The sequence below is a fragment of the Rhea americana genome, unplaced genomic scaffold (assembly GCF_003343005.1).
Source record: "Rhea americana isolate MKP2758 unplaced genomic scaffold, rheAme1 scaffold_45, whole genome shotgun sequence".
In the NCBI taxonomy this organism is placed as follows: Eukaryota; Metazoa; Chordata; class Aves; order Rheiformes; family Rheidae; genus Rhea; species Rhea americana.
This window is the reverse complement of record NW_028186590.1, coordinates 5,876,791-5,900,979: the sequence shown is the minus strand read 5'-3', so window position 1 is coordinate 5,900,979 and position 24,189 is coordinate 5,876,791. Positions and strand designations below refer to the sequence as shown.

The 24,189-nt window shown below is 36.8% G+C and overlaps 1 protein-coding gene across 2 annotated transcripts in view; it reads right to left on the bottom strand.

Annotated features, from left to right (window-relative positions):
• Positions 1-6,086: 6,086 nt before the first annotated feature.
• BCKDHB (branched chain keto acid dehydrogenase E1 subunit beta) overlaps positions 6,087-24,189 on the bottom strand; it is a 144,007-nt gene continuing 125,904 nt past the window's right edge. Inside the window, exons 9-10 of one of the 2 annotated variants that reach the window (XM_085316083.1) lie at positions 14,341-14,493; positions 6,087-7,474 (exon numbers count right to left, since the gene is read on the bottom strand). In XM_085316083.1, the coding sequence (XP_085172209.1) occupies positions 14,353-14,493 (141 nt within the window). In that variant the 3' untranslated portion in view covers positions 6,087-7,474; positions 14,341-14,352. Of the gene's footprint in view, positions 7,475-8,995; positions 9,330-14,340; positions 14,494-24,189 lie in introns of those variants that run through there. The other variant, XM_085316082.1, reaches the window with a different exon arrangement.

Sequence of the window (24,189 nt, the reverse complement as noted above, 5' to 3'; positions counted from 1 at the left end):
GATGCCCTTGGCTGAGTACCAATTTGGGATATGGCCTCAAGAACAYATGCTGTGTAACCAGGCTCTGCCTGCTCCATTAGTGGTAGCACTGTCAAATTACAAAGCAAGATCTCTGTTTCAGAAGAGAAGAACACCTAATCRTTTCCACCAGGCAGAGGAAATGGCAGGCTGGTGAATCTGAAATGGTTGCCACCCACACAGTCCAACTGCACGAGACTGAAAAGCTGCCTTATGCGCAAATGRGCACCTAAAACCTTCCTGGTCTGATCCACTTAGCATGCAGGGTTGCTTAGATAGCAAACTTACAGCAGCATGCCAATAAGGACGCATAATATGCAGGCATAACGTCTCAAATCTTGCTGAGCCTCAAAAAACATGTTTAGTTCATGGTGGTGGCCCAGACCTTTTCTGGAAAAAACTACCCGCATGGAAACATTTTGCAGTCAGTCRCTCCTGCTTGGGCTTCACAGTTTTCTCCTCTCACATGTAGCCCTCAGCAGACTTTCCCTGGCCTGGAGGAACTGGGACACAAAAAAGTTGTGTCTTCCCTAACACAGATACCAGGGCCTGCATTGCCTGAGCTACCAGTAAAGTGATTAACTTGGGCATGCTGATGTTTTCCAGCTGTGCTGTACACAGAACAAGAAAGCTGTCAAAGCTGTCACTTAAATACTCAGATAAAGCACAAGGTTCCTAAATTTGACAGCAATGAATTGGAACTGTTAGCACCCATGACCTTTAACATTGCAAGGGATTTGGGGGAAGCATGTCTAGCAATTTTCTCATGATAGTATCAGAATTAATGAAAAAATTAAAGACCTTCATTAATAAGTAATAAGAGATCAAAAGTCCCTATAATTAAACTATTCCCAGTGGCTGAAAAAAAAGCAAATAAATTCAAAGGACCTGTTTAAAAAATGGACCCATTTTTCATATTTAGGCAAATGATCATAAGGTTTCATCTGTGTTTCACCTGTTTCATCTGGTTAGATATTACAAACAGTGGAGGGAAATGACTAAAACCTGAAATCTGTCCTTAAAAATATTAATAATAAAACTTATTTGGAATAATACTTTGAACTTCAGTCTAAGCAGTCAGATGAAATCAAGAGCAGCCACACTGATTTCAGTGTGTATAGATAAAGATACATACAAAATCAAATTGGTTTTGAAGTTGTGCTTCACTGAGAACATTTTAACCATGTCAAAAAGTTGACCACCCTTCTCTCCTCCCCAAACCAGCAGGCTGAATGTATGTGATTCCTACACTGCCACAATAAGGCTTTGCAGGAGCATAACTAAAGAGAGTGAGGGGGTGCAGTAACAGCCACAACACCGTCAAATTTGTGTTGGGTTTAACTTAATCCGCAGCACTATAACAGCGAAGGGCTCAGTTCTGCTTCCTTTGAAGCCTATGGCAAAACTCTCAGTGATTTCACTGCTAGTAACAAGTTCTCCACTGAAAGCTAATTAGGTAAAGGGCAATTTCTCAAAGGCTCACCTTCTGCGTATAATACCTGTATCACAGCTTGAGTGGTTGCTCTTAACGGCAATCCGAACTGTGAATCGCTGTAACTCACCAAAAATGCCTCCATCTGAGGGAGCAAACAATAAGAAACAAGAAAGAATTGTGCAGTATAGGAAGGGGTGGCTGCAGGCAGAGCAATGCAGATGGGTCGGAAGGTGGGTGAGTTTGTGCCCATGGCAAAACACACACAGTCCCATGGTCTTCAGCCACTTCTAACTCAAGTTACYAAATGCTCAATACTCAAGTTAGCACTAAATGCTAAATGAGGAACAGTTCAACAGTCTAGTTAGGTTTTATTACCAGCAAATGACTTAAATGTCAACTGTTACAGTAAAAAAAAAAAAAAGTAAGTAAGTTGTTAGGAAAAGATGGAGGAGCGGGTTCACTGGAAAGGAATAATAGTTAAGGAGACTGGTTATTCTATCCTTGTCCTTAATCCTTTTCCTTATTCATGTATTAACATTTGAATGGCAACCTGCCCATACTCTCCTTCCCAAGTTAAATTGTGTTTTGTGAATAAAACATAGGCCCAGTGGGTTACAACATGAGAAGCCACAAAGCTATTCAAGGTGCACTTGAACAAGGCTGTGCTTTGTTCCTCCTCTGCCTCACTGCTCTCTCTAGAGGCATCTCTGACAACCACCGAAGTCATGCCAACAGCATTAGAGCGTTATCACAGCAGGCTTTTTTATAGTGTTTAAATGTATGAGCCAAAGACATACATGACATATTTCTCAGGTGTCTTCTGCTTTGACTCACTACCCTGCACCAGTTTAAGCAGAAGAGGAGAGCTTGCTGGGTTAGGCTGAAGCTGAGGGTCCTGCTGGAGGCACCTTCCCCAAGCCTCCTGCATGGAAGAACCAAAAAGTTCAAACAAATCTGGGCTGGACCTTTTCTGCAAAACACTGGGTTAGCAAACAAAGCAACTAGCTGAGTTAGCTGAGCTGCCCAAGCACACGGGAGGCTGTGGTGCTGCCTTGCAGGTGGTGAGTCATTTAGTGCCTGTCAAGTCTCAGGTCTGCAATAAACAACCACCTCTTTCTAACACCTYCTCTGTGCAATCGTATCCCACCTGCCACAGAGACCTACCAATGGGACATACTGCTCAAGGCCAGCCAAAGTACATTTCCTAGCTCACAGAGATGAGCTGGTCCTGATTTGTCATGTCTTATTTCCTGTCTGCCAAGTGCCAAACCGTTCCGACTCAGCTCCTGGAGAAAGGCAGCACCAGGTCTGCACGTGGCTGCTGCACGTGCGTTGCCGTAGCTTGCCCTTGCCCAGACTGCTTTGTAACCCTTTGAAGGTCACAGTCCTCATGCCTCCCACACTGTATCGCTGATGCAGCTCAAGTGGAGGAACAGTTTGTGTGAATGCTTCTTAACTGACCTCAGGTAAAATTAAAGTCAGCTGGGACTCTGGTGTTGTCCCATACACTGACATCGTCCCTCCTCAGTCAGTCCCTCAGCAAAAGCTGCCTACCWCCACAGAGGCAAGACTGGCAGGGCAGCACAGGGGAAGCCTGTAACAGCACCGTGGCTTTCCTATCTATTTGGCTTACGGCAGAGCCCTGGAAAGGCAAACAAACTGCTTTTGTGCAAAGTGGGGACAGAGAGCGCTGAACACKGATGTTTGTGGCTCCTGCTGTCACTCAGGCATGTGGGTAGATGTAGCAGTCACAATTGCTCACCCTCCCCACTCCTGCAAGAGCAGCATCCCAGGCCATGCTCTCCAACCACTGCTCTTCTTCCACGGTCCCTCCCTTCCTCAGCAGGCAAAATCCAGGTCAGGCCAGGCCCCAGGCAGCCCAAACTCAAACTGTCTGAATTTGTGGTGCTAGTTAACCAAAGAAGTTTTGCCTGAAGAGGGAACAGCTGTGCTCATCTGCACTGCTTCATTGCCCAAGCCACTAGGGATGCTGATAAGGGCTGTGACAACTAGCTATTGTCACCATCCTCAGTGAGCTCAGGAAGATCAGGTCATGTAAAAACAGTTCTCTGCATAGTGCCTCTTTTTCTCACCTTTTAAATTTTATTTTATTTTTTGTCTCTAGGCTCATCTGGCTTACTGTTCTGGTAAGAATACAAGAGGAAGCTTTTTTTTTTTTTTTTTTTTTTTTCCAGTTGGATTCTTCCTGATCCTTGCTTCAATTAGTTGATACATTAGGGTTACTTTTCATCCACAATCAGGAAGAATCCAACCAGGAAAAAAAAAAAAGTCAGCTTCCTCTTGTATTCTTACCTTTGTCATAACACTGCAAATGGCAGTATGGGGGGACAGCAGAACAGAGAAACTTCAGAGGTGCAAAACCTGCCAGGCTCTTGTATCCATCTCCATCCTTTCTCTACTTATTCCAGACTACAGAAAATGAGAAATAGGTAGCTCGAATACTACAAAGCTCTCGAACACTAGAACAGTATAAAAACTGGCATAATAAACTTAGACAATTTACGTTTTCAGCAAGTACTCAGCTGCAAGTAAATGGAGTGTCATACTCAGTGCAAGTAAACAAATGATTTAATTACCATATAAAAGTAATTAATTAGACAGAGGAATCAACAGAGAGCTCTTCTCAAACACTGGTGGCACACTACTGTAAGTTTTAAATACTTATCCACTGTCCAACATGAGCAAAAATAGTGCTTGGTGCAGTTTCTACCTATAATTTGGTGCAATTATTTTGGCTTACTTACTCCCCCCCCCACCTCAGAACAGACAAAAGTAAGGCTAAGAAAGGTAACCAAACAACATAAAACCATTATCAAAGCAAATAAATCCAGAGCTCAGACTGATTTAGTGTTGCATTTGTAACGTGAAAAAAGACTAATGATCAAATTCATCAATATTGCAAATCAAAATTTTCAATTCTTTTGTTAGAAGACCAGGGACAACTAACACAATGTTACATATGGATAGGCCATCACCGCTAGTAGCATAGTGACCTAGAGACAGACCATCTTCTCCTAGCTTTTTGTCTCAGTCAGTGTAACCCTAGCATCCACCTAACACATTTCATACGTAGCTTCTCTGGTTTCCTTCATCTGAGGTTAAGTACTTAAATCTCTGTCCCACGGGAGCTGTCTGCAATCCCATTACAATCAATGGAGAATTAGATCCTGTTGCCCACACAAGCATCTAGCAACAATGCCTGAGATGACTTGGGGCATGCAAGACACTTGGCCAGGCAGATATATGGCCTAGGGGAGACTTGAACCTTTCTAGACTAGCAGCTTAATGCCAGGCAGAATACCTTACGGCATCTCATTTTGCACTAAATAATAATGCATGGTTACTTAACTAAGGMAGTCAGTACTGCCTGTAGGTTGAGCTTACAGACTGAGTCAGAATACTGTAAAAATATATACTGGTTAGTTGAACTGCTCTGCTCAGCCATACACACCTATAGCTTGACTTCTAAATTGAGGCAGTTTGGTCTTGAGCTGAATCCCACACACAGCTCCTGCAGGAAGCAAWGGGACTGCAGTCCCTTGTCTCCCATTAACTCACCACTGTTGCTCATGCCTTTGCTGGACTTGAACCAGGTCCTGCCCACATGCTATTTTCAGATATTCAGCAGAAACCTAAAGAGCTGCAGCAACTGACTCCAGACAGAGGATGGTTATAAAGCTCAATTTTTGCTCTAAATGATTCTCCTATAGGAACTAACTGCCTCAGTCCAGCATCAGCCCATCACCCAGAAGACAATCCTTTCTTTCACATGCACAACATGTCATGTGTCCTACCTTATGCACTTGCTGGGGATTTGAGCAATTTATTTTGAAAACGGAGGCACGCACCAACCTCAGTGCTTGCATTTTACACAAGCTAACAGAAAAATAGTCAGCCATCAGCCATCTGAGCCCCAGAAAACAAAGGGCTCCATTTAGATGCCTGAACATAGACATCTAGTGCCATCTGAGACGCCCTAAGGCACCCAAGATACACACGGGGCTGGCAGGTATCACATAGGACCTATGGAAGCAGCAGCTAGAGACTAGAGACCATGCAGGATACCCTAGGGTGTCTCAAATGCTACTTGACGCCAAAGCATAAGCAACTGAATTAAGTTCTAAAAATCTTGTTTATACTTAAGTCAGATGTATGTCTCCCGTATCTRACAAACACATATCCTGCAGAGCTGCTAAGCAGCAAAACAGCTACAAAAAATTGCATCCTTATTTCAGGTCTACTGAAAGCTGGCAGAGCTTACAGGCTGTGTCAGCTTATTTTGTTATGAACACATAATGCTCACTGAACCCCAGGACTTGCTGAGATAATAATCTCTGCCAAGTCACTGAATGGATTCCTTTCAGCTCCTGCCTCTGAAGTTATGTGGCTACAACAGAGCTTCCACAATATACCAGTACACTGTGAACACCATTTTTTAGCTACAGAAGCCAGATAGCTGTCTGAAAAGAGTCATGAGCTCAGAACTGATTATCAGACCATAGGAGAGGAAGGTCATTGTGTCAAGACCTTTGACTACTGCACTACACTAAGAGTATACTGCTGTATAATCCTCTTATAAACATTTGCCATTCCACAAGGGTAAACATCTCAATTGGTTTAAATTAGTTTTTTATTAATTGACACACTGTTTATGACTATGAAGTTGTTATGGCACTACAGCCTTAGCTGAATTAGATGACAAGAGACAATGTACGAGTCTTTCATCTGCAGTTAATAAATCCGTGATCCTATGAAGGCTCCGAGATCCTTCTTGAACTCTAGTCTCCTGTCCCAGGATCCAGCATGTTGTAGTTTATACAAGAAGTTGTTAGTGTATAATCCAGCTACATGTTAGGTAATGTAGACATGTGGAAAATTTAAAAATAAAAATCCAACTTACTAAAAATCTCACAGTAACATTTGTAAAATCTACGATTAAACTATGTACAATAATTATTTCCAGCAATTAGTATTAAATGAGCAWGATCAGGTAAGTTACTCATCTTCTAGATTAACAGCAAAAAATACTGATGTAAGTTTTGCTTTAGAAACCATTACTTATAGTAAAAGGATCACTCCTTATTTCTCTTCTCACTTTTTGCATGATCTAATTGACCTAATTAAGAAACCCACGTGGTTAAAAACAGAAAATATGACATTGAATTTTATTATTGATGAACTTAATGAGACACACGTATTTGTATGTACACCTTCCTTCTCAATTTAGAATTAYATATCATTTTTCCACAACACATACTTTTAACAGCCACTATCCTTGAGCACAGGTTACATGAGTGCACACTGCCATCTAGGCAAGTTTTCAGGAGCAGCACATATTTTAAAATGAACCATTTTTGCCAGGAAGAAATGCTTCTGACAACCAAAACAGAGGAAAGAGGAATAATTTTTATATTATTAAAAAATTACACAKTTGCACTCACTGAAAATATAAAACCTACTACCCAAACAGATTGTAGTAGTCATTATTAAGAGCAAATATTTGCTAAATATATTTACTAAAACATATGTTATTTCAGTATTTCCATATATGCAACTTGAATTCAACCTCCACAGTRAATTAGAAAATGCTTGCATCTATGAAAACTACCAATACAAGGTATATAGTGCTGAGGCTATTAATTAACAAAGCAAATTTTACTTTGGCACTACCGTAATTGTGTCTACTTCATATGCTTTGAAATAYAATGCCAGTACATTTTACAAGAAAATTAATAAAATATCTATTGATTTTTTTACAAGGAGAGAATTTTTCTAAAATAATTTTTCTTCATAGAAAAAATAGCTTCCAATCAGAAAACATATATAATGCTTATAGCTTATTTGAAAGAATAAATTCTATAAACAGCACTTACAGAAGAGATTTACAGAAGATTTGACAATGTCATTTTGATTAGAAACATATCAAAGAGCTTCATTTTCGGTTGTATTATCACAAAATTTCTTCCTCCTCCTTTCATTCCAGCAGGATAATGTAGGATTCTGCAGGGAAAGTATGAAATATGAACACAGACAGTTACACTAAATGGTAACAGAACCTGAAAAGATTATAATTTAGCACATTCCACTCCTTTTCCATTCCGTGCTCCTTGAACATGGCCTTTTGAATTCAGTTCTGCTGGAGGACAAGCCTCATCCCATCTTMCAAACAAGAAACCGGACTACCAGGATTGCTCCCGAGTTGGGAGAGCGAGATGAGAGTTGCCTAGCAGCCCYGAGAAGCACGCTGCTGTGAGATGTGGGTGCGTGAGCACCCAAAACCAAAAAYGTTGTCCCAAAGGCCAAGATTCCTTTGAATTTCAGCGGAAGTGCCCAACAGCAACTCCCTAAATCATCGAGATGGACGATGGAGGGGAATATCCACTGACAGGCAGAGGGAAGTTATCCTCCTGAGCTTCTCCCTCGGTGCTTCAGCCACATTTCATGGATTGCCCTGAATAGATCTGTTTAGAAAGATACTCTTCTTTCTCCCTGAAAGGAGTTCCCCCTGAATAAGAGTGCAAATGGCTACTGGCATATTTTTCCTGTTTTTACTATTTGGCTACTGGCATATTTTTCCTGCATTTAACAAAAAGTAACATAGCTTTTTAGCGTGAAAGTCACCTATATAGAGAGAAAAGCAAGCAGAGAGACTAGAAACTGCTGAATTCACACTTCATTTAGGTGCTGGAAAAATGAGCAGAGTTGATACCAAAGGCCTTCAGTAAGACGCTTTGGAACTACTGTGCTGGAAGGAAATCCACTGCCCTTTGAGCAGTCCTAGAATCTAGGACAAGGTAGGACAATTTTCAGAGCAAGTATCTTTGCTCTGCCCTTGGCTTGTCGTATGGAAAAGGAGGACATTATTAAAAATTAAGTAAACATTTCTACTCAGTTCAAAAGCTCTCTATCTGAAAGACTGGAATTTTTTGGTGGGTAACAAAACCCAGTTTTGGGACAACACTTCGGGATGGTCAGTGTACTTGCTATTAGCACAGGAAAAATAAACACTCAGATTTAACTTTATTATAGTCTTTTTGGTAATTTTGTATTTCTATGTTCTCATCAACAGAAAATGGCATGTGCGCTGTTTTTATTTCCATTGCTAACATGAATATGGCAGAGTACTGTTACCTTTTTCTGGACAAGTTAGTACATTTTATTTAACTGTTCAGCAGCAGATACACCCCACATCTAAAGGAAGAATAATTAAACAAAAATATTGCTGTAAGTGTAGCAATGGAGCCTATCATCTATCTTTTAACACGGCCACAAAATCTCTCATCTCTTCTCAAGAAACACGGAGTTTTCATTTTCCTTGCAGAGGGCAAGATCAGTATTTTGGGCCTATTTTACCCACTCAGCTGATAAAGACAGACAACTAACGACACTGGTTAAACATCTCAGTCAGAAATTAAATTTGGGCAGACATGCAAGTTGGCCTTGCTTTACTTTTCGGAAAATACATAGTCACATTCAAAGGACTTATTTGGGTTTTCCTGAAGCAACAACAAAAACAAGAGATAACGTGCATAATTTATTTTATTGAATAAAATCTTGTTTCTAATATTTACAYAGTGATTTAGAGATGTAACCTAGTGAAGCATTGCAAAACATGTAACATACTGCATCTGGAATATCTTTCAATACATCTGAAACTATTATAGAAATCACTTGTCCATCACTGATTTCATAATTGGTAAGGATTGGAACTTTTTGAAGAATAGCCAAGATGAATATTAAGGATAGTTGAATTCAGAGAAAATAGTCTGTGCTATACAAATTCCAAACCCAAAATCTCTGAGCAAACGTCAAGAATTTTGAAGAAGGCTTCTGTATGTCCCTGTTGTTTTCATCTCTGCAGAAGAAGATGACAAAATAAATTACAGATTTTAAGGCTGAAAGTAATATCCACAACTTAAACACATACCACTCAGCATGGCAATTTCATTTTTTTAAATTTATAACGTAATCTGTAGTATAGAAAAGATAATTTTCCCTTTCAGGTATAAATTTGGATTAAATTCATTTCTAACCAGTGGTGAAAGGTAAGTTCTTAAGTATAAGTGACTTGACGTTTTCTTCCAGTTTGGCTATTTATGCAGATTTGATATATATACCACCCTTGCCCATTTCACCTCAAGGATGTCTAAACTATAATTTAACAATTTAACAGTATAATTTAACATGCTCAGTTATGTACAAAAAAATATATTAAAATGCTAAAGCTGCCAAGACAGACACGTAGAAATTAGAAATGCTGTCACTGACGTCTAGGTCTAGATAACACTAATTATGGCCATTTACACATAAACTTTACGATGAATTGTCTTCCATCTCACTCTAGTATCTTAAGCAGTGTCATTTTTTTCCCTTCAAAACTTTACTAGATATACTATCAATCTACCACTGCAGAAAAGGGGAGGCTTGTAAAACAAACAACTTCAATCAAGACGTTCCCCAAACTTTTTTCTCTGTTTTTAAAACAATTTCTTTATTACTGATTTTTTATGGACTCTCAGTAAGCTTTGAATGCAAGACCAAGATCAACAAATAGAGATTTGCAATAATTATCCTAACAGACTAACTCACAGCACTAGTAGGCAGTTATCTTATATTTAGACTACCCAATGGCTGTGAATGAGACACAATTCACTGGACATTTTCTTTTCTTCCTTTTGTTTGTTTGTTATTTAGCAGAAAAAGTCAAGAACCAGGAATCTTGCATGTAGTTCAAGTCTCTGGAATTTATTTATTCTAGCGGGTTACATCAGCCCATTATGAACAGCACCACAAATCTCTGAGGCTAGGATGGCTGCTAAGTTGAAAAAACTAGTTGATAGTCTCAGGTTAACAAGAACATATTGCATAGTCTCTCTCTTATTTATTACATTGGGAGAAGAATTATATTTTTCCTATTTCTCAAGTTAAAATTTACAACGTATTGCCTAACAAGGGTTAAAGAGAACAGACAGTTACTAACTAAAGTATCTAACGGGTCCCTTCCTGTTTCCCAGCATAACATATTGCTTGAGAAAGGGAAGGCATTCCTGTTATTTACATGTCTCTCCAAACTGGCGCACTGGTTCCATGCAAACTATACTGGATGTTAAAAATGATTCAAATCCAGACTCGGAAAGAGTGGGGGAGGAGGGGGGAAAAAAAGTCAATCCCTCATCCCCTAGTATTAATTAAAATGCCAGTTCCCCCTAATCTTGTAATATGCTTAAGCTTTCCAGTAAATAAATAAAATTAACCCAAGACGACAGGAAATTTGTGACTATATGATTTCAATTAATTATTAATATTATTAATATTAATTAATTATAATTAATAATTAATTATTAATAACTGTAGGTGGAAAGTGTTCCCTAATGAAGTTACTCAAGGTGATAACTCAGCATTTTTACAGACTAAATCTGTGATAGTAATGGTCTCTGTATATATACATACACACATATACTTTCTTGCACAGATTCCCTGGTAGGAACAGCTTTAAAATTCAGAATTTGACAAGAAACCAGGATATAAAACGTGATAAAGAAAAGCCGCAAAAGGCAACCTGAAACCACTTGGCAATTTTCCATTTCTATGCTACAGTCACTCATAAATATATTTACGTATGACTAGAGTGTATTTTATAAAATGCATTGGCTTTTTTCTTCTATCTTTTTATCTTATTTTCTTTAATGAACAGCCAGATTCATACCAGCTATCCAGGAACTGTATAAACACCTTAAACTCACCATTTCTTTTTTCTTTTTTTTTCACTACTACAAAGAGTTATCTGGAATACAGCTGCCTACCTAGATGCTATTTTCCTTATAGCTAATACAGCTGTAAATGTTAATCACTAGCAAGCTACTAAAAATACAGATTCTGCTCATCTCTCATTGATGAGCTACACAGCATGCATTATTGAATTTGATCTTTGAGCAGGAAAACTATCTGTACTGTCAACCTCAAGATAACCAACCAAGTACATGTGAGGCACTGTCAACATAGGTTTAAATAAACCCACATACACAGTAAGACAATAAAGCTATTTTTAAAAAAAGACTGACCAGCATCCAGCTTGAGATTCTGCACTAGCCTCAGACACAGTGCAGTAAGTGAAATCAAGTGCATGAGGGGAACCTTTTTGGGTAGGAGGCATATTTGTACACAAAGCAAGCAGATTTCAGATACAGTCGGTCTTTGTTATTTCTTTAGGAAGAAGACACTGAACTAATCCTTGCTATTTAAGAAATGCTTAATACATACCAGTAACTTAAAAGCATAATGGTATCAGTAAAAATAATTTTGCAGTTAAAATCTCSACGCTATTATTGAGAACCTGTTTCCAGGACTTAATAATAGCAAGTCTGAAGAGGACTTTCAAACATAGTTGTGAGACCATGAAATATTATACAATTTGGTGTTATCTGGTAACAAGTGAAGGGAATCGTATCACTGCAGACATCCTGAAATCAAGCTGCAGACAGCTTCCAACTCAGAGATCTCAAGTCAGGTTATAAAGGATATTCTGATATATAGTGTAGATATATTTGACAATTTTATTATAATACTTTTAACAAACTGCTTAAAAGTAATGGATGAAACAAATTCCAGTAAATTCTGATTGAGAGGGGAAAGAAAAAAATAGCRAGGCACACCACCAGGTTGTAGTCTAACCAAAATGACTTGAAACATAAGCAAAGCAATGACTTCACCARCTGGGCCATTTCTGTAGCTTGAAAGCAAACTCAACATGTGTTTCCATCACTGGAACCTGCTAGCGCCTCTTTTTCTCTCCAGCAATAGGACAAGGAGAAGTCCCACTTTCCTAACATCCACAAGGCTATGGTTCTGCTGAAATTCACATAAACTAACACCATTTCTGAGAAAAAGATATCTCTGATCTCCCTATACATGAGGCTGTTTGAAATAYATTAACCTTAATGTTCTGGACTAACAAATAACTTAATCTATTAATGTTATGCTGAATAAGAAAAAACAAAAACAGTCAATAAGCTAGCTCCTAGGTAAGCTAAATGGACTTTAGCGGTTCATAACCTCTTGTGATATTTGTGCACAATGCAGTCCACAGGAGAAATTTAAATAYGAATGCAGATGACTCTCCATACGACTCACTCCACGTTACCTTCACAGGAAGGTTTAGTGCATGTTTCCAGTTTAGAAGCTGGGTTGTATACAAGTTCACTGCAATCCTAAACTCCATTTCTTTCTCCTCATATCTCCCTCACTTTACCATTCTCTGCAAGAACGGAGGTCAAACCAAGGCTCTGAATAACTAGATCTCCTCAGTTTGTCTCTCTCTGTTTGTATACAGGTAAGAATGTTTAATCTCCAGGAAAGGAACAGATTATAGGATACCTATTCCAATAGGCCAATAACTCCTCTGAAAGAGAAGAGACATCCAGTTCTCTTAAGGACAGCTGTACCGACAGAGGTATCAGATTCAAAGAGTCTTTAATAAGTTTAGTACAATTCAGATAAAAAGGCAAGGACTGAAAAAGACAGCATATACTACATATTCTATAAAACAGGTTACAACATTCTTCAGGTCTGGTATGACAATAATGGGTAATTTTGGAGAAATACTGTAAGTGGAACTACATTACTTTCTGGAGATACTGCCTCGTTGACCCAGCTTCACACAAGGAACTCAACCTTACGCTACCAGGAGAAATAAAGTTAGGGAAATGCAAAAGATCGTCCTGAGAGTAAATACGTATATAAATTGGACTAACTTTGAGGTATTCACCACCTCCCAAAATATATTCACTTGCCCAAAATATAATTTATAGCTTAACACACAGGTAAAAATGGACACAAGAGGGCGCCCCTAATATAGGGCACAGTCCTACAGTCATAAGTGTCAACAGCAAAAWTTTGCCTGGTTACAAGCTACAGGATCGCCCTATTCCAAAGGGAAATGGGCCAGTTTTCTTTTTAGCTTAGAAGTAAAGGACCCATCAAGATCTGATCTCAAAACCTATACTACTTAATTCACCTAATTAAAGGAACTACAGCATACAATATGTTCATACATTTCCTAACTACTCAACTTTGGTCAGCAAACAAAAAGTTCTATATTAATAATGCACAATCTTTTCTTAAGTCCTGGCTGGCTAATACAGAGTCTAATGGTACTTATGTGTGTGCAGGAAGACACTTAGTATTATAATACAACAAAATCAAAGACAAAATGTGTTTCAGATTCTGATTAATAGAGACAAGAAATATATATTACTTCACAGTCTAGGTGCTTGAAGGGTTCTGCAAACAGAAATCTTCAAGTGTGTACAAATTATGTGAAAATTATATAGAAACATGACTTTTTTAGAGTGTTAAATACGAGCCTTAAATTTGTATTTGAACAGAACTGTAAGACACTACAGACTTTTCACGTTATTTTCAATGTACTGAGTATGTCTGCAATGCAGCATAATTCAGTACAAGCTGGGACTTTATTGACACCTCACAGGATTATAGGCTACTATGAAGAGTGAGAAATTCCAACATTTAACAACATGCTTTACCTGTGAAATAACTGTAAGTCTTTTAATATAAGTGAAAAGATATCCTGTCAGTTAACTATTGCTTTCACCTGATCTTACTTCTCAGAATACAAGACGTTCAAGTATCCGATTAAGCAGAGTAATTTGCTTTAAACATTGATTTAAACTGTTTAAAACAAACACCTTTAAGACTGAAGGCCCAAAGCTGTGAGGGGATATAAAGAAAAAAGAAAACAAAGAGAGAGAGAGGGAGAGGGAGAGAGAGAAATAGTACTTTACCCCCAAACCTTCCAATCACTCCAGCAGAAAGCTTACAAACTCTCAGTATAAGRCTTTATTTCTCACCTGTATTGCTTCTCAGTAATTTATCATTTTTCGAAGCGCATCATAGCATTTCCATTTGTCTGGGATGTAGAAAGGCTCAAAGATGTGAGGGAAAGGAGTGTCATAGCCACACACTCTTGAAATAGGAGCCTCTAAATTCAAAAAGCACTCCTCCTATTAACAGAAATATAGGATAAATGTTAGTGAGGCCATTATTTTCAGAAGTCTTGCATCACAAATTGAGTTCTAATAAACTTTGCCAGACTGAAGGTCCTGCAAACTCAAACCTTCTGTTTATATAACAGCATAAGTAGTCCAGACTACAGTACTGCTTCCTTCTGCTCAAAGGTACATATTAAAAGAACAACTTGTATTAATGTTATTTTGATTCTCGACATATGTGCTGCACTTGGTTGTATGCAGGTTATTTTTAGTACATCTGCTAYACAGCTGAACAACTGCTGCCAAGAAAGAAATATTTTAGGAACAAAGGAATAAGAGTTATTTTCCTGTGCCACCTTTAAATAGATAAGAAAACTACATAACCTAAAATTGTATATTATTTGTTGAATATATGAACATCACATTCAAATTTATTTCAACCTTTAAAGTATCAAGTTTCATTCTAAGTGTTAAGCATTTGTGGAAAGCTATGAACTCTTATGGATTTGCATACCTTCAACACTTTTGAGTCAAATCCATGTTCTACAAATAYAAACACAATCTTTGTTCTGTTTAGAGCTCAGATTTGGCAACGACCATGACAGCTGCATTACTCAACCTAGTAGGGCACAAAACATTACAAATGGACACTAACCTGAGAGTGACCTRTGGAAACATGCATCAAGCGTTATCAGCTTTAAAAAACAAACAAGTAATGGCTTTTGAATCTTCCCACTCTCCCAAGCAGGAGAGTGAAAGCAGAGACCTTGACAGCCAACAACAAATGGACACAGTAATAACTTTGCCAGATCAAACTGATGTCAATGCTAATTATTATCTCATTTTTCCCCCATATCTTTGGCATAAACATTCACTTTCCAAACCAGACAAATGAAGGGACAAAATGTGTCTCTCCTCCTGGCCTCTCTTTCATGGACTGCAATAACTAAGACATCCTGGCCAACTTCCCCTCTCCTTGGCTCAGCAAAATGGAAGGTAAAGTATTATCAGCCACAGTCCTTTTCCACTAAGCCCATAAAGAAAACAGTCAGACAGCTGTGTTTTTCTGCAGCAAAGTGCTAAGTATTTTCTCAGACTGATGAACTGTTTCGAATGCAAGTTGCCTTGCAATCCATGGCAGCCTAGCTGTAATTTCCTACGCTATCTATACATCATGATATATCACACAGAATCACAGAATGGTTGAGGTTGGAAGGGACCTCTTGAGATCATCTGGTCCAACCCTCCTGCTCAAGCAGGGTTACCTAGAACATGCTATGGCAGCATAGAAAGTACTCACAACACACCATGACTATAACCTTTTTCTCTAGCTACCTCTTCTGTACAGTGTTAGGTGGCATACTCCTTCAAGGTAAACAGCACTAAAAAATTTAAGAAGTTTTCTGGTTCCATACAGTATTGTTTAATAATCCACCTAGAAATTTCAGAGTCTGAATATCTCGGAAGTAAACACACATACAAACAGTGCAAAGCTATTTTTGAGATCCATTTTCCAACACACTGTTCCTTTTTCTTGTAAAATGAAAGACTGACATTAGTACAAAATACTGGGAATTACCGGTCCATGAGATACATAATGTTTTCTATTCAGCAAGGTCATGGTGTCCAGCCCCAACCTGCTGGTAAGGAGGATATTTTTGTTTCTAATCAGTCCTYGCTTCCCATGTTGTGAATGCCAAATAAGACTATTGCTTTGGGATCATCCAATTTTGGCGTGTCTGGACGAAGTCTACACTGCTCCAACCCTACACTGCTCTTTTGGAGCAACTGTCATAGGATCACCAACAAGCAAACCCATTTGTTTTCAGTCATAACAGGCTCTAAGAGAATAGCRTATCCCAAATGAAGTGTGTAGAGGACATTCATTACAGTTCCACTGAAAATATTCACTGCAATGTTCCCCAGACATTGGGCATCTGTGCAGAAAACAGCACTGCCCCTTCAGTAGGCCAACTGGCAGGTAGTCCAAAAAGCATTAGCTGCTACTGGYAGATGGACTACTATGCTCCCCTGAAGGAATCCTTAGGCAATTTTTGCTGGGCTGTAAATATAAATTTCAGATAGTAAAGAGAAGTCATACAAAATAGTTGGAAGCATGCATTCTATTAATGTTATCACTATTGCACCCAATTTATAATAAAAATTTAAGTATCAAGACCTTCAAAACTCTATTTGAATTTTTTTCTCATAGAGAACCCAAAACACTGTTACTTCTGTGGTTTTAAAACTAWTTTTCAAACTGCAAATTCAAAATCTTTCAATTTGAGCATGTAYCTATTGTTTAGCAACTTTTACAGCTTCAAGAATTATATGGATTTCCTTATCTCAGTAAGGAAGTTGGAGATAAAAGCTGGGATGAGCAAAGAATATTRTATTGTCACATACCAACCAAAAATGAAAAGCCAAGAAAGGAAGAGGAATCATTGCATAGCTCTGAACGAACATCTGTACGTATGTGTGTATGCGCTATTCTTTTATTATTTTTTTTCTGGAGGTCTGTGTCCACATTTTTGACTAATTTCAATATATGAGTTTCTTCTAGAGAAAGAAAGAAAAAAAAAAGAAAAAAAAAAAAGAAAAAGACCCAAACCTCAGTGAACTCTATGAGAGAAACTCTACTTCCACATTATCTGACTGAAGTCAACGTAGCTCCATACCCAGGTGGCTCTGTTAGTAATATTGTGTCACAAATGGAATTTCACTTTGTGGTAGTTTGTTTATTTTTCCACCAATGTTCTTATGACTTCACAGTAGTGTAGCTGGGTTTACTCCTGCCATACGCTAAATGTTTAATCCCCCCCAAAAAAAAGAAAGAAAAAAAAAAGAAAACATTAAAAAAACCACCAAACCCTCCACATACTCATAAGGCCACACATTTTGCACAAGAGAACAAGCTTAACGAATTATTCTAAGATGACTTAGGGAGAGACCTGTGCCTTTTTTTCTTTTTTTAATCAAATTAGTTAATATACTTGGAAAAAGACATTACTTCGTTATCAGCTGTGGTTTGGATAAATTTAGGCATGCATACTAGTATTTTGTAGGATTGAGGCATTTGTTTATCTATAACCAGGTTTGGAGACAGTTCTGTTTAAAATACAACTAATAAGTCTTATCAATTCAAGAGTTTTTAATTCCATCTCTGAAGCTGTTGGAAGAATATATACAGTTGTATGCTTTAAATCCAGATCAAATCAAACTTTTTCACAGAGATGCCACACATGAAACTGATTGTCTGATGGAATTAATTTAACAACTAATCTATGCAAATGAGATTATATTCTTAATTACATTACATTACTACTCAGAAAGATCATAGCGTTAGCAAGCATTATAAGCCAATATAAAACTTTTTATATAGTCTGTGTGGATATTTCAAACTCATCTCCTCTCGTGAGCTTGAAGGGTACCTAGCTTGAGTGATCTGCCTGCCAAAGAGTCTATCCTTTACAGATTCTTGTTCACAGCTGCTGTATGCTATAAAAGTAAGAGTGTACAGTTCACCTAATGATGAATACGATACTGCTGCATCTGCTGTGCATATTGTTGTACCAGATTTTTTGCACTTGTACAGGCACATTATAGAGAAACAGGATCGAAAGCATTAAATTTAATAACAGCCATTCACGGTACAAACCTACCAGAGCAAGTCTGCTGCAGTATTAAAGGGGTGGCAAAAAATCAACATTTAAAATTATGTGCATTTACTCTGTACTAGTTGGGTACGCAAAGGCTGATATTGGTCCAAAGCCATATTAAAGTCTTCAGTAAGAACCTGCATATTTCAGGAAACTATTTAAAAACCTGACATCTTTCGAGGAAAAAAAAAAAAACACCCTTATAATTTAAATGTTTTGGGAAATAAAGTAGGTATGAGATTTCTCATTCAAGTTAAAAATGTTTTTAAACATTGCCGAAAACCTTTATGAAAGTCCTATTTATTTATTAGAATATCCACTAATTTCAAAACTCAACTGGAATCAAAAAAAGTACTTTTTGTTAGTGAAAAATGCTCAGAAAGGAACAGTAAAGAATATAACATATGAAAATTGTTTTAGTTCTTAAAAAATCCAGTATTCTTTTCCCACTTCTTAACTGCAAGGGGCAAATTCTGGCCTCAGTTAACTCAGTATGACCTTYGCCAACTACCCTCACTTGCCTGAATTTCACTCAAAGCCTCCTAGGAAATACACTGTTATATACTCTTAAGCCATAAAGGTCATATGCTTTAATCTCTGTATGTGTTCCTTAAGACTCACTTAGGAAGATTTTTCAACACAACCTAGGAGCACAGGTTCCACGGCAAATATTTTCTTGAAACTCATGGCAATCAGTCGAACGTGTCTGTCACACACACACTTCAAGACCATCTCGTGCCTTCAGTTTTAGAAGGGATGTGGAAAAAAAAAGGACTTGCTACATGTTGCCTGATCATATTTCAAATACACCCTGCAGTATTGCATAGACTCCCAATATTTACATAAATGACACTATTCTAGTATGCTAATGCTGAAATCTTTATCCAAGGATTTTTTTCCTAACTTTTAGATTATCATTCGATAAGGTACTTATGTGTATACTTTACTCTTATCACACAAGCAATCAAATAATGAGATTCAGGTACTTACTGCTGAGTTTCAGTGCATTGCTAAATCAGGGTCTGATTGCAAAAATGTTAAAATACATGAAAAAATAAGAATTACTAGTATTTATAAGGATATGCAATGGTACAAAGGATAAAATAWCAAATTAATTACTGGACATTACTGAAAGAAAACACTGCCCATTCTTCTGCAACTTATAGAAAATTAAAGCAATCTGATACATAGTTCAGGGAAAGTACTTTTAGGCATCTGGCCAATAAGCAAATAGTTAAGAGTTTATTGCTCCAGAGCTTCCTTCCTCTGAAGGGAATCTGTATCATTCTATGTTTATAGCAAAAAATCCCTCCATATGCAATAAGGTAACAGGGAACCATCCTTTAATGTGTTGCTGCAGTTAAAAAAAAAGGGGGGGGAGAAGAAAGCAAGATGGACAACTCTGAGCTGATAGCGATCCCCTTGACTACTTTACTTAGAAGTAAGACTTAGGTCTTACTCCCCTTTATTTCCATATGTTTTGGATCTATTTCACTTCTCCTCTTACTGACATGACCGGAATTAGGAAAAAAAAGGCATTGMTTTTTATTTTAAAACTCTCCTACTCTGTAGAATATCCTCTAAGCTGATGAAGTTTTCCCTTAAAACTCAGTTACTTCTGCAGCATTTTAGGCGCTGGTGTGCCCATGCTATTCTTATTTTGTAACACTATAGATATTAAAAAGAGATGAAGAGCTACAAGCGTATTACATGACTACAGAGTTACTGCATGAGAGTGCTGATTATATAGTTACTTTTTCAGTACAGGAATTTGCTTTCTGCATGATAACACATAAAAGTCAATTGTGAAGARCAATATGAACAGGCAGAGTCTGATGGAAATTTTAGTATTTCTTTTGGTATTATTATAAAAAAAGTGAGACTAAACATAAGGCTAAGGTCCATTAAATAAGAAACTATTTTTCATGTAAGACTACTTACTTTTCTACAGAGTCTAGCTGCAAAATTTGGATGCAGTAACTGGATGGTCTGTTTGTACCCAGGAACACAGGGACTAGTTGCAAAGGTTTACTTCAGTTGTGAAGTTTCTGACAATTAGAATTCTGAATTTTGCTATCTCCTCTCTAGGCTATAATATAACAAATTCATTTATTTTTTTTYCCCAAAGAACTTTTCAGACAGAAACTCCTAACAGAATTAGAGATTCACTTTGTGTTCTAGTATTTTTATTGCATGCTGCTGTCATAAATTACCATGCGGTTTCAAACAGTTAAGAAAAACTACCTCATACCACTTTTAGATGAATTTTCATTTATTTTAGCTATTACTTCCCCAAATGAAATGCAAATTTTCTACTGTTTCAAGAAGGTGGTGACTCCTACTGTAAGTTAATAGTGAGCATGGTGAGCTCATTTAAAACTTTCTCAAGAAAGCTGCCTTTTTTCCCCCTTCTGTCAAAGCTTCTTCTACAGTAAAGAAATTAGATGAAGAAAGATTTTTCAAAAGCAGCTTTCAAAATAGGCTAGTCAATAAAACCCCATTTTTTAAAAGGTGGATTTCATATAATCTGCTGGTAATAAGAACCAGCAGATAATATAYAGATTACAGAATTTTTCCGCTCTGGTTTCTGTTTATAAAAATTCTCTAATTTGAACAGCTTCACTATGAAAAAATCCAGGTCTCAAAGTTGTAGCATAATAGTTTTTCTGATAGTTCCAAGAAGAGCTTTGATGTGCATATATATGTTACATACTTATAAATGGTCACTTCTATGAGCTGCGTAAATACTACACATTCATAAGACATTTTCTTTTTTTTTTTTTTTTTTTTTTTTTAAGAGGGGAGCTCTTTTTTCTTTTAACTGCTCAGCAATAGTCAACTTAAAATCTGTTCCTGAATGTTGTAATGGTGATACAATTTTTCCTCAAAGTGAATCTAAAGTGATATTTTTAAAAATGTTTAAGTACTATCAAAAAGCTTTCTGCTTTTGGAGATCACTTAAAACAACCATCTAACAACTTAACATAATCTGAACATTTCATTTTATTTGTTATCAGCTCCTAACATTCATATAATTAATATCTTGTCAAATATGGACAAATAGTTCACTGCTAAAATTATGTATTTTATGACTGCCAAATGGATAATATTTTTATTTATGAAATATAGCAACAATTAAAAATAAAGAAGCAGTCTGGATGGGGGAATCAATTCTGTATAATTTTTTGGCATAAAAAAGCAATTAATTGTTTCATTGAAAATATTATATTCACCTTTAAATATTGTTTTATGTGAATCAGTTCTATGAAGTCCAGTATAAAAAATAAAGTATCATATCATAAAAAGAACGGGCTTATTTCATAATAATTCACATCCCTCTTGCATCCATCATGCTAAAACAAGCATTCAGTTCAGCTATTTTTAATCATGAGCATTGAATTTGTTTGTAGTGAATATATATTCTGACTACAGCACTTTTAGAATCTAGATATACACAACATAATACAATATTCCTAAAGAGATACTCTTTATAAAGATATTTTTCTGCAATGATTAATCCAACTTGCTTTAAATCATTCTATGAAATACTACGTTATCACACTCATGTCAAAGAAAAAAATAAAGCAAAGCTTGATATACGAATTCCTGTAAAAAGATCCTTCCCAGAAATGAAACTGTATGTGCTTTTTAACTGCTGTTTTCAACCAAAGAGAAATACAAAGGATTTATAGAGTTACCGAATAATATTTTTTCTTTTATATCTGATACACATGCATATTTAGAAAACATATTTCTATGTATACAATATATTTAAAAGGTTTACCAATAAAACACCAAAGAAATTTGAATGAGGAGACAATACAATTTTGAGCAATGTAAACTGAAAATAACAAAAGTTGAGGTAACACAGACAATATAAAATATAAGAATACAAATATTCCTATGTCATAAATAAAGTATCGACTTTTCAAAACTGCTCTTTTCAGGCAGGACAGACTTTTTGATGGTATAGCCATAATTGCATTCCCATAAGATGATGTTAGGTCACTATAGCAACTTTGGGCAGCTACACATCAGCAGCAATCTTGCAAGTTAATACTCTTAATAAAAGCTTTTCTTCTATTATGTTAAAGTAAAAATCCACAACTTTTGAAAGATTAAATKAACTTTTCCTGACAATTAGTATCTAGAGCATCCAGTATGTTAATTTTCTATAACTATTGATACTTGGTTAGTTTTTGCTGCAGATATGCAAGTCTATGTTTTGTTCCTGGCATATCACTAGTTAATGACATTGAAAGGATGTTTTAATTCCTTTATGTCATTGAAAAATTTGTATGTTGTCCATTTTTCCAGACCACTTGCAATTTATTTATACTACAAAATAACCAATTTGCTTTGTTAAGCTCATTATTTCCATTTCACAGAGAAGAATGTGCATAATTACACAAGTATATCAAATGAAATAATACACATTTCTGTGTGTTCTTTCGGTTGTTTTCATCATCACTTGCACCTCCAGTGCAAACATCCTGAAAGAAGATCTGACCAGATATTCAGGATAGATTTCTCCCTCTGAATTGGGTTTATTATTAAAAATCTACATGTATTATTTTGGTGGAGTCATACCTTTTGTGTCCCACTTGCACTGACATGAGCTTCTTGTAAGCAAAATAACACTACTACTTATAAAATATTCATCAGGAATTAAAAGGCTGTGCAATTTCTAAAAGGAAGAACAAACCAACTTCTCTAACCTCAGTATTTTGTGGATAACAAGAGACACCAAGCGTTCATCTACTTTAGATTTTACACAGGGTAAATATCATTACTCAATTTCATAACACAACCCATTCTGCATAKAAGACTTCTATATGGATGCAAAAATATTTTATTGTTTGTTTTATATCTCTTTCGAGCTTCATTTGTTGAATCACTTGAGGCAACACCAGTTGTCTTAGAGAAAGACTGTCTGATGCAGTGAAATTCTCATTCATACACTGGTTTGAAGATTGTAGTTCAATTTTGGCTAGCTTCACAAGTGACCAGTCTTTAAGAACCCAATGCAAGGTGGATACCATTTTTAAAAATCTATTTGTTAAATTTACAATAGAATCACTCAAACAYACGTTCATGGCAACAGCATTAACTTGAAGCTGTTGGAGTTACAGCCTTGGTTGGTGACCACAGAAATTTAGTTGTTTGGCAGTACAGCCCTAAAAAAAGAATCTACATCACATTAGCAAAGTGTTTACAGAATAAAAAAAAAAAATCAGATTTATGTTTGTGTCAAACAACTTATCTTTCCCACAAGAGGACACAAACAAACACAAAGCAATTTTCATTCCTTCCCATCCTACTGTGTGTTTTATGTTAAAAGGCTGAGCCTTTCCATGAAAATGGTACACAATTCAAATTTAATTTGGGGGAGTTTAGAACTAGAATTCAATTCTATCCAGTTCAAAAWAACACACTGACAAAAATTAAGTTTCTCCTGGTAAATTTATACTTTGGGTTGTTTAGAGCATGAGATGCAGTAGCAGGCACTATTCTTCTTCACAAAAAAAATCAATGCAGCAAGACAGAAAAGCTCAAGGGGATGCAGTGAGACTTCCAGATTGCCAGAACATGCTAGTGTCTTAAGTGAACCAAAATAGTGCTTCTTTGGGAGAAAGGGAGTCTTCTGAAACTTAATTATGATCCACTCAAGGACCACTTCCCATTTTTTATTTACAAATACTAGAAATACTTTTTTTTTTCTAGGCACTTACTGCTATGTCATTTTGAAATATGGAAGCAGTCTAAAGTCATTCCTACAAATTACATATTCTATACATTTTACATCCAAAATACCACAAAATTCTTCAAACAGGAACTATTTATTCTGCAGAGCAGTAAACAACCTTATAGTGTGCTCACTGCAAATTATCTGTTTTACAGTAAATTCCAAGCTTATGGTGCACGTTCTTACAATCAGCACAGAGACTTTCATGTTTTCTGAAAGCTTGCCCTAAACCCCACAGATATCTATAATGACTTCCAAGGTGCAAGAGTACCTGAAGATAGTTGCTTTATTTAGTTAGCTAGC